This window comes from Spermophilus citellus, assembly GCF_964194105.1.
Source record: "Spermophilus citellus genome assembly, chromosome: 3".
Classification (NCBI taxonomy): domain Eukaryota; kingdom Metazoa; phylum Chordata; class Mammalia; order Rodentia; family Sciuridae; genus Spermophilus; species Spermophilus citellus.
In genome coordinates this window covers 43,803,617-43,823,154 of record NC_138184.1, presented here as the reverse complement: position 1 = coordinate 43,823,154, position 19,538 = coordinate 43,803,617, and the positions used below count along the sequence as shown (strand labels likewise).

At 33.4% G+C, this 19,538-nt stretch overlaps 1 protein-coding gene across 8 annotated transcripts in view; it reads right to left on the bottom strand.

The window, feature by feature from the left end:
* Positions 1-19,538, bottom strand: part of TBC1D5 (TBC1 domain family member 5) — a 515,818-nt gene that overhangs the window by 319,380 nt on the left and 176,900 nt on the right. For 7 of the 8 annotated variants that reach the window (XM_081287560.1, XM_081287556.1, XM_081287557.1 and 4 more), the window contains one exon: positions 13,537-13,668. In XM_081287560.1, coding sequence (XP_081143686.1) covers positions 13,537-13,633 — 97 coding nt within the window. In that variant the 5' untranslated portion in view covers positions 13,634-13,668. Of the gene's footprint in view, positions 1-3,312; positions 3,350-13,536; positions 13,669-19,538 lie in introns of those variants that run through there. The other variant, XM_081287562.1, reaches the window with a different exon arrangement.

Genomic DNA, 19,538 nt, shown 5'->3' with positions numbered 1-19,538 from the left:
TACTACAACTCTTATTAAATGCCTACTGTCAAGTCAAAGGATATATACTAAAATATATCCCTCCACCATACACACGAACAGCATCTTTACACACCTGGCTGTTCCTTGTCTGTCATTCAAATCTAGCCAAAGCATCGCCTTCTCAAAAGCCTTTCCCGAGAATCTGCATCACTCACCCAGTCACTTGATGATTACATCACTCTATTTTAATTCTTTGTCTAGTATTTATAACTGATTTTTTATTTCTGTACTTAATCTTTTACCGTTTTACTATCTCTCTCTCATGCTTAAATGTGAAATCCATGGAAAGCAAGCAGTCGACTTGTTCAATATTCTCTGCCCAGGAAAGAGTAGCATCTTCAACAAATGGTGCTGGGAAAACTGAAAATCCATATGCAACAAAATGAAATTGAATCCCTATCTCTCACCATGCACAAAAGCTAACTCAAAATGGATCAAGGATCTAGGAATTAAACCAGAGACTATGTCTAATAGAAGAAAAAGTAGGCCCTAATCTCCATCACGTGGGGCTAGGCCCCAATTTCCTTAATAAGATGCCTATAGCACAAGAATTAAAATCAAGAATCAACAAATGGGATGAATTCAAACTAAAAGGTTTTTCTCAGCAAGAGAAATACTAAGTGAGGTAAATAGGGAGCCTACATCCTGGGAACAAATTTTTACCCCTCACACATCAGATAGAGCTCTAATCTCTAGGGTATACAAAGAACTCAAAAAGTTAAACACACACACACACACACACACACACAAAAAAAAAAAACCCAACAAATAACCCAATCAACAAATGGGCAAAAGACCTGAACAGACACTTCTCAGAAGAGGATATACAATCAATCAATCAAATATAGGAAAAAATGCTCATCATCTCTAGCAATCGGAGAAATGCAAATTAAAACTACTCCAAGATATCATCTCACTCCAGTAAGAGTAGCAGCCATTATGAAAACAAACAACAACAAGTGCTAGCGAGGATTCGGAAAAAAGGTACACTCATACATTGCTGGTGGGACTGCAAATTGGTGCAGCCAATTTGGAAAGCAGTATGGAGATTCCTTGGAAAGCTGGGAATGGAACCACCATTTGACCCAGCTATTCCTCTTCTTGGACTATACCCAAAGGACCTAAAAACAGCATACTACAGAGACACAGCCACATCAATGTTTATAGCAGCACAATTCACAATAGCTAGACTGTGGAACCAACCTAGATGTCCTTCAATGGAGGAATGGATTAAAAAATGTGGCATTTATACACCATGGAATATTACTCAGCACTAAAAAATAATAAGATAATGGCATTTGCAGGGAAATGGATGGCATTAGAGCAGATTATGCTAAGTGAAGTTAGCCAATCCCCCCAAAACAAATGCCAAATGTCTTCTCAGCTATAAGGGGGGTGACTCAAAATGGGGTAGGGAAGAAGAGCAGGGGAAGAGGATTACCTCTAGATAGGGAAGAGGAGTGGGAGGGAAAGGGAGGGAGAAAGGGAATAGCATGGATGGTGGAAGGAGACCCTCATCGTTATACAAAATACATGTATGAAGATGTGAATTTGGTGTCAACATATCTTGTGTACAGAAATATGACAAATTGTGGCATAAAGGTGTATTAATAATTGTAAGGCAATAATAATAATAATAATAATAATAATAATAATAATAATAGAGCTCATGTAAAAAAAGTAAATTAAAAAAAGAAAAAAATTATCTCCCCAGATACTAGGTGCTCAATAAATATTTTTGTACAAATAAATGAATATCAGATCTGTGGCCCACAGCCCTTTCTGTGTGAAAAACCATGTGTGCCTCTCTGATTTCCACTCACCTAAGTATTGTTGCAATTTCTTAACTATCATGTAAGCATGTCTGATTGAAAATCTATTAATCAGTTCAATAAAACAAATTTATAAGTTCAGTTATAGATACAGATTAATGATTGTGTTCTAAACTTGGTCAAATCACTCACATTCTATTAAAATTTTCCCTAAACAAAAATCTTATGAAATCAACTGCTGTTAAAATCTCTCTACATTTGGGAGAAGAAAGAAGGCAGTAAGTGAAATACAAGAATTATTTTGATCCCATAATATAAAAGATTAGTTGGTTCATGAACTGCCTCAATTCTGACTTCAGATAAATTGTCACAATATATCTCAATCAAAGCTAGTTGGGTTTTTCTGACTAAAATTAAAGTTATTTAAATTTTGGCAGGATTTAGAGAAATACAATGTATGTCAGCAAAAGAACATCAGATAGTTGTCTAAAGACTCAAGTAAATTATATTCTTGGTACTGGGCACATAATAAAATGATCATGTAATTAAATTTTGTAATTTTTATTATTATTATTTTTATTTCTTCTATTTAAAATACTTAAGAGTTTCCTAAAATAGGAAAATACAACAGTTTGAAACTAACATTTTTCTTTTCCTTTGTGTTTTCCTATATTCTTCAAATGAGACTCTTTCTCAGGAAATTTTACATAGTATGAATTCTAAAACAATACAAGTTTTGTTTTGGTTTTGGTACTGAGGACTGAACTCAGGAGTACTCAACCATTGAGCCACATCCCCATTCCTATTTTGTATTTTATTTAGAGACAGTGTCTCAATGAGTTGCTCAGCATCTCACCATTGCTGAGGTTGGCTTTGAACTCGAAATCCTACCTCAGCCTCCCAAGCAGCTGGGATTACAGGTGTGTGCCACCATGCCTGGCTCAATACAAGTGTTTCTTGAGAAAAAGATTTCAAAACCACTATTTGTGTGACAAGCAAGTCCTTCTTCCAGCAAAAGTATAGTGATAGCAAACTAACTTATTTTTAATACCCATAGAATGCAAGTTAAAAATAAAAATGTGAACTTTAGATAAATGACAAATTAATAGGGCCAAGAGGTTATCAAAGTTTTTGGCAAAGACATCACTTAATAACATCAATGCAAGTAAATAGTAATGGGGGAACCTACATTTAAATACTTAAAGAAAGGAAATAATTCAAATACAAATACGAATACCACAATAAAACATGTCTCCTTCTTATATAAATGGCATGTATACGTCCTAAATTGCTATAAAACACTAAAGTAGATGTAAACACCCACAAATATAACACAAATTAAAAACTCCATACAGTAAATTGACTACTGTGTTAAAAATGATTATTGGGCTGGGGATATAGCTCAGTTGGTAGAGTGCTTGCCTCATATGCACAGGCCATGGGTTCAATCCCCAGCACCACCACCCAAAAAAAAAAAAAAAAAAAAAGTTATTGGAATTCAAAATATCAATTCTCTTACCTCTCTGAAAGAGAAGTACAAGGGCCCTGGCTTCCACCTACAAAAAAAATTCATCAATATCCCAATACAGTGAGAGTAAAACATTTTTTTAAACTCCTAACTACATGTAGAGAGAAATTTACCAAAATATATCAGCGATATTTAAAAATACACCTAGATATTTTATTACATAGCTGACCATGATACAGCAAGGTAGCAGATAATTTTAAGATTTGAACTTTGAAGGTATCTGGGAATTTCTATTTGGGCAGTGAGGTGGATGTAGACATAATAGATGACTGAATGGTCTTAGAGTGTTTTCCTAAAGTCAGGTTTAATTTTTTTTTTTCTTGCATTCTCCTCATCTTCCTTTGATATCCATTCCTTCTCTCTCACTGGGTAAGATCAAAGTAAGAAAGCCTATATCTTTAAAACTAATAGTTGACATAGAGTTGTAAAAATTGGTGCATACTATGAAAGGAGTCAGGAAAAGCATAGGAGAAGTGGAGAATTATACTTAAAAGGAACTAATTATCCTTTTCACTATTAAGCCATGGGGGAGAGGGGAATCTGTTTTCACATGTAAATAAATGAAAAGAAGCTATAACATGTGAAAAGCCAGGTGAAAACTCTGATATACTTTCCTTAACTATGTGAGTTCAGAGCTGGTTATTTCATTATTTAAATACTCCCAAAGTCTCGATTTACTGTCTTTCCTGGCACCACTATGGAATCAGCAACAAAACTACTAACATAATTCTTTGATAATAACTCCATTATTGGTCACTTCACCTGAATCTTCTGCTCTGTTTGTTCTAGTGACACCTAGATTAACCCACAAAAAACACCATCACACAACCTTTCATGCTTGGGAGTTCAAAACGCCTTTCTGCTTGTCTAAGCATTGTAGAGAAAATATCTTTGCCCAAGGAGAGGATGGCTGAGGGTTGTTTTTCTGTTCATTGACAAGCAGGGAGATGTCCTTTGCTCCCAGAACCCTAAAAAAAAAAAAAACCCATAATATCAAGGTATTTGCAAGGCTGGTCACATCCAACTTCCAAGAAGCCCTTCTCTCCTCAAGGAAACAAAAGGAAATGCCACACCAACAAAATATTTGAAATAAAATGAAAAAGCAGATCCAATTACTGAGGAATGAACAACTTGATGAAAAAAAATCAGACTGGAAGACCTTTTTATAAAAAAAATACACTTTTACCAAGAGTGAACTTCATTATTGTTATTAAAATGCCAAACTTCCTAAATATCAATTCACTTTGAGAACAAACTTAAAAATCCACATATAATAAGCCAATTCAAATATTAAAGAATAAGTCGAACATTCTTTGCTATCGTAGTGCTATCAATATTTGACCCTTACCTTTAAATGTTAATTTTGAGTCCCATTTTGGTTTACTATCTTTGCCTTCATCCACTCAAGTCAATTAGTAGTATCGTGAAAACAGCTTAACCACTAACTACATATGATAAATACACTTCCAATAACAAAATTATATATTTTTGCTTTATAATATCTTTATCAAACACAATGTTTTTAAACACTACTCACTTTGGAGCTTCTTTGCAAGTTCTTGTACCTATGAATTCTATTATGCTGCTTTTCTATGTTTCCCCTAATTATTTTTCCAATATTTTTTTTTAAATACAGGTTCTATTTCTTCTAAAATATGTTTAATCATGGGGAATTCCTCTGCTCTTAACCTTTCTTTTTTCTTGTACTTTTTATTATGCTTAAACATAAAACTAACATCTCTGGGGGATGACTGGCAGATTTCCAATTCATGGTCTTTCAACTGAGGTCTCTCATTTTCAACTTTTTTTTTTTTTTTTTAAGGAGCACTTTAATTTAGAGGAAATAGCATGGCATGTTCATCACTCTCTGATGTCACTTCTTATTGTCATTCCACTTGACATACCTGGTTTTCTTATTCTTTTGGTTGATTTTTGGTTTTGTTACTAGGAATTAAACAGATCTTTTAAAATAATCCACTTTTTAAAAATCCTTGTTACCACATTTAAATACTCTTCCATTTATATCACAATCTTTACCTTCAATAAAGCTATTTTCCTTGATGACTTTCTATCCTAACAACTTTCATCTAACCACACTGCCTTTTTTCCTTAATATCTAGGGAGAATTGTTTTTTATTGAAAATAAAATTCAAACCAAGACGTATTCAGATTAATATAGATCTAAAGTATTATAAAGAGTCAACATGATGTTAAGCTAGTTTACTAACACTAAGCAATGTTTCACTGAATTCATGTATTTATCTAACACATAATAATAAAAAGAAGTGATTTGAGACCATATTACTAATTTGGGGGAATTGTGAGCAAACATTAAATAGCAAGGCATAAAATATAATATACAACATTCTAGATTATTAAAAATCACTGTGAAAAGCTTGCTACTCTCTAACCATCACTGACTCTTAGTCATCAAGCAAAACTTTAGCCCTACTGCTTCCATGTCCCCTGTCGGACTCCCATCATCACTACTGTTTCGTTCCCCCTGACTCTATCCCTTAAAATTTTCTACTCTGCCTTCTAAGAATCCCTTCTTTTGAGCAAACTTCCTTATATTCTCAATCCATCAATGAAATCTTCGACCACTGATTCTTTTTTTTTTTAAGAGAATGAGAGAGAGAGAGAGAGATCTCTGAGAGAATTTTTTAATATTTATTTTTTAGTTTTCGGCGGACACAACATCTTTTTATGTGGTGCTGAGGATCGAACCCGGGCCGCACGCATGTCAGGCGAGCGTGCTACCGCTTGAGCCACATCCCCAGCCCCGACCACAGATTTTCTTAACTACTGTCTACCTGTTATCTGACACAAATTCCCTGCCTGCTTTTGTCACCAAATCCTAGCTACTGAAATCTGGACATAATCACACAAGTTTATAAGGTATTATCACCTTTTAAAATGATGCCTAAGGTTCTACCTTCTTTATCAACTCATTCTAATCTTTTTCCCTCTTCACAAATCTTCAACTGCTCCATATTGTTATTCACTCTCAGCAAATAACGTAGTCCTAACTTATCCAAATAGATTAAAGTGTCAGTGATACTTCATTGAATTCTCTGCCACCAACCTGATGAACTTACAGTACCTAAACACCATTATCTTCTTCTTCCTTCCCATTTTCTACCAAAAATAACATCCTTCTTCCTTTCTATATGCTCTTCCATCTTTGCTCTACATTACATCTCCTCCAGACTTCCAAGCTCCCAGAACTCCTCTTCCTTTTTTAATTTTTCAAGTATTATTATACCTTCTCTATTCCTCATGCCAGCTTAGAATAGAAAATGATTGATTTATATGAAAGAGTATTAGACTATGGAATCTTAAGATTACAAAAACCACTGCATTTATCACAGTCACAATGACTTAGTCCATTGAATGCCTCTATTTCTTAACTTTCAACAAACATCTGAAAGTTTTTGCTCATTCTTTTTTGACACCTTGACTTGTATGACTCCGGCCTCTCCTGGTTTTCTTTCTGCTCCTCAATCTCTACTTCTTAGTCTCCTCTGCAGGAGCCTGCAAAAGGCCATTTGCTACAAGACAATCAAGTGGCTTTTTAAAAATCTTGGTACTCTTCTTGCACTACATGCTGTTATGGAGTGATTACACCATTCCCTACGCTACAAATCTTTATCTTTACCCAGACCTGTGCATGTATATCTTCATTTGAATGCTATTAGGCAATTCAAACTTGTATCTGAAACTGAACTTCTTAGAATCTTTTCTGATGCCTACTGTCCCTCATCATCTAGGTTGTGGCTAAGGAAGAAACCACACCTTACTCAATCTACCACTTCTCCAAGTTTAAGTTGTTCTCTCTACCCATTAATATAAGAGCTGAGCATACTATAAATTCCTCTGGGAAAGTCTTCACTATTCTATATCTTAATTGGCCCTTTGCTTTCCTATATGGTACCCCCAAATCCTGCAATGAAACTTGACAACAGAGCATTCAGAACTATTTTTATCTTTTTTCATTTCTAGCATTTAAAGCAATGTGTAGAGGGCTGGGGTTGTGGCTCAGTGGTAGAGCACGTGCTTAGCACCCTAGCACATGTGAGGCATAGGGTTCAGTCCTCAGCACCATATAAAAATAAATAAATATGGGCTGGGGATATGGCTCAAGTGGTAGTGTGCTTGCTTGGCATGCGTGCGGCCCGGGTCCGATCCTCAGCACCACATACAAAGATGTTGCGTCTGATGAAAACTAAATATTTAAAAATAAATAAATAAATAAATAAATGTAGTACACAGAAGGCACTCAAGTATTTACTGAATAATAAAACACATTAAAATGAAAGGGTAAAGTTTCTAAGCTGCAAAGCCTGAATTAAAATGTAAAGGACCCGGCATTGTAAAGCTGCTTCTAAGCTGCAAAGCCCGAGTTAAAATGTAAAGGATCAGGTATTGTTAAGTTCCTATGCTACACTCAAAATCTGAAATTCCTGTAGCTGTTAGGACAATTCCCAGAACTGACCATTTAGTTGTTTAATAACTTAGGACCCTGTGCAGCTTGGCACGTAGGCATTCAGGGCCCAAACCAATCAGTTTAAATGTATCCCCTCCTTAGGATTGACCTATCATTCCCGCCCGACCTGTTCCCGACAATGAATGTACTAATCATGTTCAGGAATTGTTGTTCAATTTTCCCGCGCCTCATGATGATTTGCTCTGATGTATGCAAAGTCCCTGCCCTCCCTACAAAAGTGTACTTAAGCACTGCTCAACCCCTGCTCGGGCTGTGGGCTGTTCTCCCTTCTTGAGTGAGCGAGGAGCCCCAGCATGCTGGATCTGCAATAAACCCCTTTTGCTGTTGCATGAGTCGGTCTCTTGGTGGTCTCTTCCTCCGAGGTTCGCCGGACCCTTACAAAAAGTATTGTAAACTTAAAAGCTGCCATCACATACAGTCTGTTGATTCTACAGTATTTCATTTGCAAAATAAAGTACATTTGCTCCATAGGACAATTTGTTTACATTATGTTTACAAAAATTTCATTAAGAGCTATGTATGGGATGGGAGTGTAGCTCAGTGGCAGAACACTTGCTTGGCATGCACAAAGCCCTGGGTTCAATCCCCAGCACCATCCAAAAAAAAAAAAAAGCTGTAAAAGTACATATTAAATTTATGTAAGCATACTAAACATATTCTGTACACCCAAAAAGTTGGAAAAAGTCATCATTTATTTCCTTAGCTTTCTTTTGCAAAGTAATTACTGCTGTGGGTTAATTAGGGTGTCATAAATTGACATTTACTAAGCAGAAAACTCTACCTTGTCCTTGTGGAAATTTAGACATATGACATCATTAAAGGAAAACATGGAAAAAGTGATTATTATTATTATTTATTATTATTATTATTATTATGGAGCTGAGGATTGAACCCAGTATCTTGTGCACGCAAGGCAAGTACTCTACCAACTGAGCTATATCCCCAGCCCAAAAAAGTGATTTTTAAGAAGGACTTGAAAGGAAGAGAGGTCAAAAAGACCAAAGAGGAGAGTACACTTGTAAAGGTAAAATTTCTAAGCTGCAAAATCTTGAGTTAAAGTTAAAGTGTAAAAGACTAGGGCAATGTAAAGCTTTCAGATTACAAGGCCTGGGCTAAAAAGTAAAAGACCATTGTTAGAATTTAAATAGTCTATTGTTACCATCTTCCTGCCATCCCCGGAACCTGTAATCTTTGTGAAGTTGTTAGAACAATGCGAGAGCTGCCCAGTAAATATCTCCATTGATTCCCTGGTTGTTTAATAGCTAAGGGTTCCAGGTAGCATGGCACGTAAGCATATAGGCCCCAGAACCAATCAGTTTGAATGTGTACCCCACATAGAAGTGACCAATCACCCCTGCCCAAACTGTTCCCGCCAATGAATGGACTAATCATGTATTAGAATTGTTGTTCAATTTCCCCGCGCCTCATGATGATTTGTTCTGATGTATGTAAAGCCCCCCACCCTCTCCAAAAAGTGTACTTAAGCTCTGCTTGACCTCTGCTCTGGGCTCTGGGCTGCTCTCCCTTCTTGAGTGAGCACAGAGCCCCAACGCGTTGGAACGGATCCCCCCCTAATAAAATCCCCCTTTGCTTTTGCATGAAGTTAGTCTCGTGTGGTCTCTTTCTCCGACGCTTCGCCGGACCCTTACACACTGACTTCTGAAACTTTAAGAAAAATTCAAGTACTAGAATAACCAGAGACAATAAAACAAATTTCATACATTATAATTTAGAAAATAAAGGAGAAAAGTAGATGGAATATAGATATTAAGCAATTATTGATTAATATACTGCTCAAACTGGTAACAACAACTTCATTCGACAAATTATTCAACGAAGCTCATGTGCCGGGGCTAGATATACAAACAATTCCAGCATGGTTCCTGCCTTCATAAAGGCTACATTTGAGACAAAATAATAATCAAGAAAACAAATTAACGTAAGATTACATATTCTGTGGAGTAATATGAAGAAAACAAGAAAAATGCTGAAGAACAATGGTATGAGAGGAGGCCCATAGCCTAGAACTGGCTCATCACATCTCAACCGGGCAAGAAAAGGAAAACAAACAGCCATACACATCATAGTTGAGTATGGATTTGATCTTTAGTAAAATGGTATACTTGCTAAAGAGCTGTAAATCAGTTAAGAAATTAAAAGAATTTTTCTCCTTCCTAAAAATGACTCCAGCTAATTAGATATAGGAGGACAGAAATATAAACTGCCTCAGACAGGTTGGTACCTTGGTCAGATATCTATCCTTGGCAGAACAAATTCATCTTTCACTCAAATCTAAATCCACCACTACTGGATTGTGGGGTAAAGTGTAGTATGGAGTACAAGAAGAGTACCAAGGACAAAGATTTTAAACTAAAGGCCATGACATAACAACATCATTTTACCATATCAACTTAAGTATTTTAATTACTACCAATTTCTTCATCAATAAATTCAGGACATTCCCTTTTAGTTCTAAAACTCTATGGCACTGTAATGAAAAAAAAAAGCAAATTTAGGACAAAATTTTAAAGGAGGCAAAAAATGGAGTGGCAGAATTGTGAATATCTTGTATTTTTAAAAGTAGGTTAATAAATATTTTATACATAAAGGTAGGAAGCTTTGAGACAGATTATAAAAAAGGCAAAGATGTCAAGTAATTATTATACAAGCTGTAAGAAGGCGAGTACTGAGGCATTTAGAATTGAAGTTAAAAATTTTGGTAGTATGTAACAAAAGGCTATTTTCAAAGGAATCTAATGAAGGAAAATGTCCTTTTCTCATAAGCAACATTCCAACAACTTATAAACTTGGGAAAACAACTATTTATTCCAATAATATTATTTAATTAGTTTAAACTGCACTAAATCTTGATATTGATATTTTAAGTTAAAAATAAATTACTTTTCCATTTAATTAATGATTAAAAGTCACATGCCAAAAACAATCATGACATAACAAATATTTTCCTTTTTAAAAAAAATTCTTTGAATTATAGGTATCTGATCAGTCATTATTTCCCTATGATCAAAGATCTTAGCATTTAAGGTAGCAATTTATATATATATATAACCAATTCTAACAGGGTACAGAGAAAATATCATATTTTCTGTGCTGTTCCTTATTTGAAAAGGGATGCCAAGAAAAAATTTAATTCACTTGGAACATACCCCCTAATATTTATATGTAGGTATAAATAGTACTTTCTTCTGCCCTTACATTTTTTCCTCAACTAGCCATGAAAATAAACAGTAATTCGCAGTTCTCTCACTCCCTCTCTCCTTCCCTCCCTCCTCCCCACACCCCATTACCTGGTAATTTTACTAATCACTTCATAAATTCTCAGAAACATTCAGCTATTCTCTTTCCATATGAATGTAAAATTCAGAACTAAGAAAATAAAGACTTTTGTTTACTAATAGTGTATATAACAATTTTTTTTTCAATTATACATGACTCATACGCAGGCAAACCACTGATGGAAGTCCAGTGTTTACTTAGAAAACAAGTTATCTGGTAGCCACAAATTCCCTAAAGATTGTAGCAGAAATGTGTAAAAGGCTTCAAAATACTTGAAAAAAATCCCATGGAAGACAAATTAAAATAAACAAACATACTAGGAAGGTGATGATTCTTCAAGTAAACATGACAATCTTATTAAAATGCAATATATGTTTTTCTTCAAAAAGGAAATCTAAGATGATGAAATAGATACTTTATATAAAATATTTACATATACAATGAAAAAATCCACTAAGGTTAGTAGCCTTTATGGATTTGAAGAACTAGATATTTACATATCTCTCTTTCTGCATGTGTGTGTGTATGTGTGTTTTGTATATATTTTTAACAGTTGACAGCTGTTTTAGAGCATACAGAGATGCCAAGCTGAATGAGGGTCTTGATTACTTCAAGATTAGCTATCTAAAGTTTCTATTCATTTTAAGTGTTGTTAGTTGGAAGAGTCATTAGTCACTTCCTTGTCTCATAGAACATCAGCATACATTTACATTGTTAATGAACATTTGGGGTAAATGAATTAATGGCACTTTTAAACATCAATTCACTCCTAATAACTCAGTATGTCATAGAAATGTTAGGCTAGGATATAAATGAAAAGCCTTTTCAGTAAAGGTAACTACTCATTCTGTAAACAATAAAGGATAAAATTAATTTAAATTTTTTTTAATATTTAATGAAATAGACTAGAGAAAAATATGCACTTAAAAAACAGAAAACTATATTCTCCACTAGGCATAAAAGCCAGAAATAGTATGAAAACTGTATTAAAGTATTTTATGTACATGTAAAATACTTATAGAAGTATGAGCAAATTTATTTAACTTATTTAATGGTGAGTACTGCTTATAGGTATTAATTACATTTAAGACAAATCCTCACTTGAAAAGCTTTCATGCTTACTTTCATGCTTACTTTCATGCTTACTTTCATCCTTACTACTGGGAAAGCTTTCATGCTTACTATTAAAATACTGAAAATAAAATGGTCACATTTTCATATTATCAAATTCTTAAACATCAGGCTGTTGAGTCTTTATGTAAGAAAATATGAAAATAAAAATATCACAAAGTCATTTTGAAATTCTACTATTTTCATTCAAAACATCAATGGCATTTGCATGATGCAGATATTAAAGATATACACACAAAAAAATAATAATAAACTCCATAAAAAGGCTTACATTCTAAAGATATAGCCAATTTAGTAGTCAACCAATTCTTCAAATTCTCAAAACACGAGCTAATGACAGCCCTTGACATTAATATGAACACACACAAAACAATAATTTTATTTTAAGCATAAAACACATATTAATTACTTTTACTAATTTAAGATATTTTAAAATAGACCTCAAAACCTGATATAACGGGTATGATTGGGGTATGATTGCCAGAATGTTGCAACTCTACAGCATGTACCACCAGAGAATGAAAAGTTGTGCTCCATTTGTATAAAAAAATATCATTAAATTTTTTTAAACCTGATATATACATTTCATGAGTTCAAAATTACAAGTAGTCACTGAGTCAATGAGTTTAATCAAATATTTAATGATCTACCTAAAACTAAGGATAAAGCTTCAAAAATTCTCACACATTCATTCCTTCCTTTTAAGTATGTTATTACTATCATTGAGTAAACACTAAGAAAGATTTTTGACATAGACACATTCGTTAGGTTTTAATAGGACAGACGCTGACTATACTCTACTTTTTAACAGTTTACAACTGAATAATTTGAGTATAGATCTTTAGAAGTATGTCAAATTTTCAATTATTTGCAAAAGGAAGAGAAAAACAAAAAAAAAAACCCCTCAGGCAATTATTTTTTAATCCTGAAATAAACTTGCTAAAGCAGTGAAAAATCCCTGTAAAAATCAATACCTTTAAAATATGTTTGAGAAAGGACTCTGCATTTGTATGCTGACATCATAGTTTACTCTCTTTCTTGCTCCGCCCTGAGAATGACAGTGTATTAAACATTTGACTAATGCTTCTGTCTGTAACTCAAAGTAGACTTTTTGTAGCATTCATTAGTGTCAATAGTGTTCTGTAAATATCCAGGAAAAAGTTCTTAAAGTTCTTGAAGTTTCCTGGTGAAAACTGCACCCACAAGGAGGACCAAGCTAACTGGAACACCTATGCTAGGTTTCCTAGCATTCCTAGACAGCAATTGCATACAAAACTCACCTCCAAACTTGTTTGAATAACTGGACAAGGGGTCAATGCCGACTTCTTGTTCTTCTGGCTGCAGAGGATGTCTAGTTTCAGATAAGGAATGATACATTGTAGAAACTGGACAGTATCACCAAAAGGAACTTCCTAGGAAATAAACAAAAAAATATTTTTTGTTTCTTTCACCTATGACAAGGAAGAAATATAAGACTGAAATGATTAAATGAGTATTAGAGACATTAACAAGTTTTCCACAGGCTCCAGGGACTGTTACTACACCTTAGCAGGCTTATGCAAAAAAGCAAAAAAAAAAAAGGTGGCAAAAAATTTCCATTTAAACACATTCTCCCAAAATTTGAACTTCACTTATATCCTTTATTTCAATGTTGAATCACATTCATTTTCAGTAAAATTTTGCACAAACAGCTGAACTGGAAGTTAAAAAACAAACCCTGTTTTTACATTTATGGCATCTTTTACTACAAAAACAATACATTCACAATAGAAACCTTCAAAGTACAAAAAATTCAGCAAATGATAATCATTGATACAACTATACTAGCTAGAAACAGCACTGTTACAATTTCCATGTACCATACATACTTTTCTTGTCTTTGTTGTGGATATTTAAAACACATGTTTTTAATGTGATCCATCATGATAAACAATGATTTATCATGAGTGTCTTCCTTCCCAGTACAATAAAAATACGTGTACGTTACCATTTCTAATGGATCCCTAGCATCCCATCATGTAGCTATCACAATTTATGCAACCAGTATCTTATTAGTAAACAATTAGGATGCTCTCAGTTGTTCAATACCATAAACAACCTCACAGTAAATATCTCTGTGTCAAACCCATGACCATTTCCTTAAGATACATTCCTGTAAGTATAATTGCTGGATTGTAAAATATATTTGTAAATTAAGATTATATAACTTTTTGGTAAATTGTGCTTTAGCAAGATTTGAATATAATAAAAAAGTTCATTTCCCTTAGGCTTGTGTGGATCTTTCTGAACTGACACAACAGAGATTCATTGAGTATCAAGAAAATGCAATGTGATTACTAAAGATTTTCTGTTTCTTTGACAATTATTTGTTGTTACGATTTGAAAACATGCTTTAAATATTAAGTATATTAAGTCTCTGGCATATGACACATACGTTTTTCTCAAAGGGTGTCCATCTTTAAGTTGTTATGACATAAGGGTATTTTGTGACAGAAAGTATACATTTTTCATTTTTATGCATCAAAATATGACTGTATCTCCATCAGGGGTTTATTTCTTGTGTTATCTTACAAAGGCACAATTACATAAGTAACCACCTATATTTTTCATGATTTTGACAGAGCTTCCCCTCAATTCTTATTCCAAATATTCTTGTTCTACATTATTCCAAATTGAAAACATTAAAAAAAAAAATCTCAAGTTTCTAAGGTACCTTAACTATTGTGGTTAAGATCCTAAATGTGCCCCCCAAAGCTCATGTGTAAAAGGCTTGGTCCCCAGCTGATGGCACTATTGGAAAGGGGCAGTAACTTGAGAACAGCTATAGTTGAAGGAAGTTAGGTCATTGGAGGGCATGCCCTGGAAGGCTATAGTGGTCCTGGCCCCTTCCTCTCTGTCTTTACCTCCCAGTAGACATAAGGTAGGCAGCTTTGCTCCCTCCACCATGTAACTCCTACCATAATATTCTACCCACCCAAAAGCAATTGAACCAACCAATTATGCACCAAAACCTCTAGAACTGTGAGCCAATATAAACCTTACCTCCTTTAAGTTGATTTCACAGGTACTTTGACACAACAATGGAAAACTCACATGTTAACTTCTTGTAATTTTTCTATAGCCATAGGGTACAAATTAACTTTTCAAATCAGAATTCTAACAAAAATTAAACGAGGCTCATCAATTTTATCCAAAATAATGCAAGTAAAATAATATTTTAAATTTCTATGTCAGAGAAGACATAAAAGAAAAAATGAGAAAAAATAAATGGGAAAAGCAAGTCCAAAAAAAATGAATACTTAATTTTATAAGATATAGTCCTTAGCTATGGAGAAAAGGTCTCAGTGATACTCACGAATACACAAATCCTTGATCAACTTTCCCCAATACAAAATGTTCCTCCGTTCCATTCACTTTTTCTCTAAAATCTTCACCTTGTAAAACACACCTTTCCTGTTCACTTCCTCCATTTTTATTAGAATCCTCCAACTCCTCACCCACCCACAAATCACAGCATGATGTTAACAAGTCCTATGCCCTGGGATTGTGGCTAAAACAACAGAATCAAAGACTTAAGGAAAATCGAAAACTTATATTGTAGAGATAAAATAAAAAATTTCTAAATCCAGAAAACCCTAAATCCATAGATTTAAAATAGTTGTCACTATTTGCTTCATATGTATGCAAATCAATACACATCTATAAAAGGAACTCTGGGAAATTATCTACTAGAGGATAGCAAAATATAGATAATCAGATAATATAGAAGTTATTAAAAAATCTGATAATCCTGTTGAACAAATTAATGAAAAGAAAGTCTTCTACAACAATAAGGCTAACCAAATTTAAATGCCTATTATATTCAGGAAAAAAGCGTTATTAATTACAGTGTACATTTGCAAACAACGAATACTGTTGTGAAAACACTCTAAATTCTTCATGTACACTTATCATTTCATCTTTCTTACAACTTGGTGATGATGTGTCTTCATTATCTTTGTTTTCAAATTAGTTTAAGAGAAAACTAATTAAATCTGTCTAGAGTAACACAATTAGAAAGTACTGAAGCCAGAATTTGAACACATTCTGTCTAGATCCAGAGCTTATATTTTTTCTCATATACTACAAGGGGATCTCAATAAGTCAGTGAGGCACACAGACCAAGTATAAAACAAGGCGTAAGATGACGAGTCTGTGAATAATGAAACACCCTTAATTCTGCTTCAGCTCTTTTAAGACAAAATAGATATACAGAATTTTCTGTGAACCCCCCTTACTTGTAATTGTGGCAAATAATTCAAATTTAGAAATAAATACTGTGCAGAACAGATTAAACAGATTCTGAAATTGTATCTGGGCAACTATTTTTTAATGTAATATTCATATCCTCTTCCATGTTGCTGCATCTTAAAAATATGAAATTAAAAATTTTTAAATGACTTATTCCAAGTTAACAGCTAGATTTACCTTAACATTTCTTTAATATCCCAAACCATGTTTTTATAACTTCATTACCTAAATTTCTCTTTGTATTATAGATTTCACATACCTAAAATGATTTGTATGAATTTTAAACTTTATAAATAACAGACAATTGACAAGCAAATTGATATCAAAGTCTATTTTAAAAAGGAACAACAAGCCAGGTGTTGTGGCATGTACCTATAGTTCAAACTATTCAGAAGCTGAGACAGGAGGCTCTCTGGAGCTCAGGGGTTTAAGACCAGTATAGGCAACATAGAAGATCCCCTACTCAAGGAGGCCTGGGGGGGGGGGGAATTACCTCATTTAATGACAAATGCCTGTAATCTCAGCTACTTGAAAGGCTAGTGGAAGAGGAATACAAAAGTTTGAGGCCAGCTAGAACAAAGCAGAAAGACCTTATCTCAAATTTAAAAAAAAAAAAAAAAAAAAAAAAAAAAAGACTTGCAGCTCAGAGGTAGAGTGCTTGCTTTGCAGGGGCTGTGGTTCAAGCCCCAGACCCTGAAAACAAAGAAAAATGTCTTTTGGGGCTGGGGATGTGGCTCAAGCGGTAGCGCGCTCGCCTGGCATGCGTGCGGCCCGGGTTTGATCCTCAGAACCACATACAAAGATGTTGTGTCCACCAAAAACTAAAAAATAAATATTAAAAATTCTCTCTCTCTCTTAAAAAAAAAAAAGAAAAATGTCTTTTTATATTTTATTATTAAATTAAGATATACTACAATAGGATGATGTTTATATATTCATTCAATGTATTACAACTTAAAGATCTTTTCAACAACTTAAAGGAAATTAAGCCCACTAATGTTTCAATGGATTTAGTTACAATTATAAATCTTCAGTACTTGGCAAGTATATGGTAACCCCACCCCCCAAACTGGAATGCATTAATCTATAATCATTCTATATAATCAGGAATCCACTATCTCCAAATTTATTATGCCTATAGTTTTGACTGAGATACTGAAATGCTTTTATAATTAATAAAAGTAAACCTGATGACTATTAATAATGAGTTATTTCAAGCAATCTGTGGAAGAGAAAAAGTGTGAAAAATATTCTTAGTTTTCTTTTAATTATAATCTTAAATAATGATCTAATTCAAAGGTAACTTATTAAAAAGTTGGCACTTTTTGTTGTTTTATTTTAATATAAAGGGATATTTTGGCATTTTAGAATACACAAAAATACTCAAATGTGTCAGTTATTGCTATGCTGATTACCTTATAAAAATCAGAATAAAACATGGCTTTAAATTGTGAAATACTTTTAAGAAATTCTCAGTTTCTTTCATAAATATACCACAAGAAAATATGTCTCTGTACTTATTTTGATATTTCTTACATACAAATTCAATACCTTTATCACACTATATGAAAATATTTGATAACAATTCATACAAAAATGAAGGTAGTTTTGTCTTTAGTTTTAAAAATAATCACTCTAAAATTAACAAAAACTTTGAGTTTTAATGATCCATTACATCTTAAATTTGTATTACAAACTTTGACTTCTATACATGATCTCTACCATCTAGTTTCTACATAGAGAAAAACACAGAAAGACCAGAAGTAGGCCTCTTTGTAAATGACTACTCAAATCCATGAGAGATATATTTCAGTTCTCTCAAATGCTACACAGCTATGTCTAGACTTCTTGATAAAAATGATACCCAATTTTTATGGAAAAGGGACTGTCTTTACTTTCTTATAATTTTTATAAATAACAAGTTTCCCTGTTTTACATAAATTTGAAATTCAGAAAACTCAAAACTGGTTTCAGTACTATCCTGGTCACAGAAACTGACAAATTAGGTGGAAATTTCCATCTCATCTTAAATTAAGTTACCTTCTAAGGACAATCTTAAAGATACCTGCACTAGTTTCACATATCTGATTCTTATAGCATTAAATGTAAAACTGATCTGTCTAAAAAGAGGGAAGTCCTGTGCTACTGATTAACAAAATGGTGGAAGTTTAGCACTGAAGTTTGGAAGACAGTTTTAAAGTACATGAAAATTTTTTAAAACTTCTTTCACATGCATAAGCGTCTCAAAAACTTGAAATTATTACCACTGTACAGATAAAATGATAGACTGAATGAATAATACTTTCTCTTTTAAAATGATTATAACAGAACCTCTAGGTTTTGTGTATTTCAGTTTATATCCATTACTTCACTGTTTCTAATACTTAGGTATTGAATTAGCATTCTGAGTTGTGTCATTCTAAAGACATCCATATTCAAAAAAGCTCATAAGCATACTACATTCACTTAAATTCACTGATGGTAAACTTAAAAAGTCAAACACTGAAATGACAAAGTAATATTATTTCACACAAAGATTTCTTCAATAATAAAAACATATCAAAGAGCTTAAATAGGCTACTTCCAGAATATGATTATAAAAGGAAGGGATACAGCATAAATGTGTGTTACAGATAGCATGTATTTACTATGATGAATATTTAACCTAAAATATGACGTCTTGGCTATAAAAGCAAGTTTTTATTAATAGAAGCTCTATTTTTATAATAGGAGATGAGGTAATTAACATTATCTATAAAATTAGGAAAAAACACCTTTAAGTGTTAGTAGCTAAAGGTACAGTTGACAGTTGGAATTAATGATGTTCTCTGAAGTCTTAATTACAAGGGAAGAAGGGAGGAAGAAAAAAGAAAAAAGAACAGTGTTCAATTTTTAAATTCTGTCAATCTTTAATGCAGAAGTGTTACACTGGACTTTAAACTGGACTTTAAACAGATTAATTGTTAAAATCAATCATTTGAAAGTCTTAATA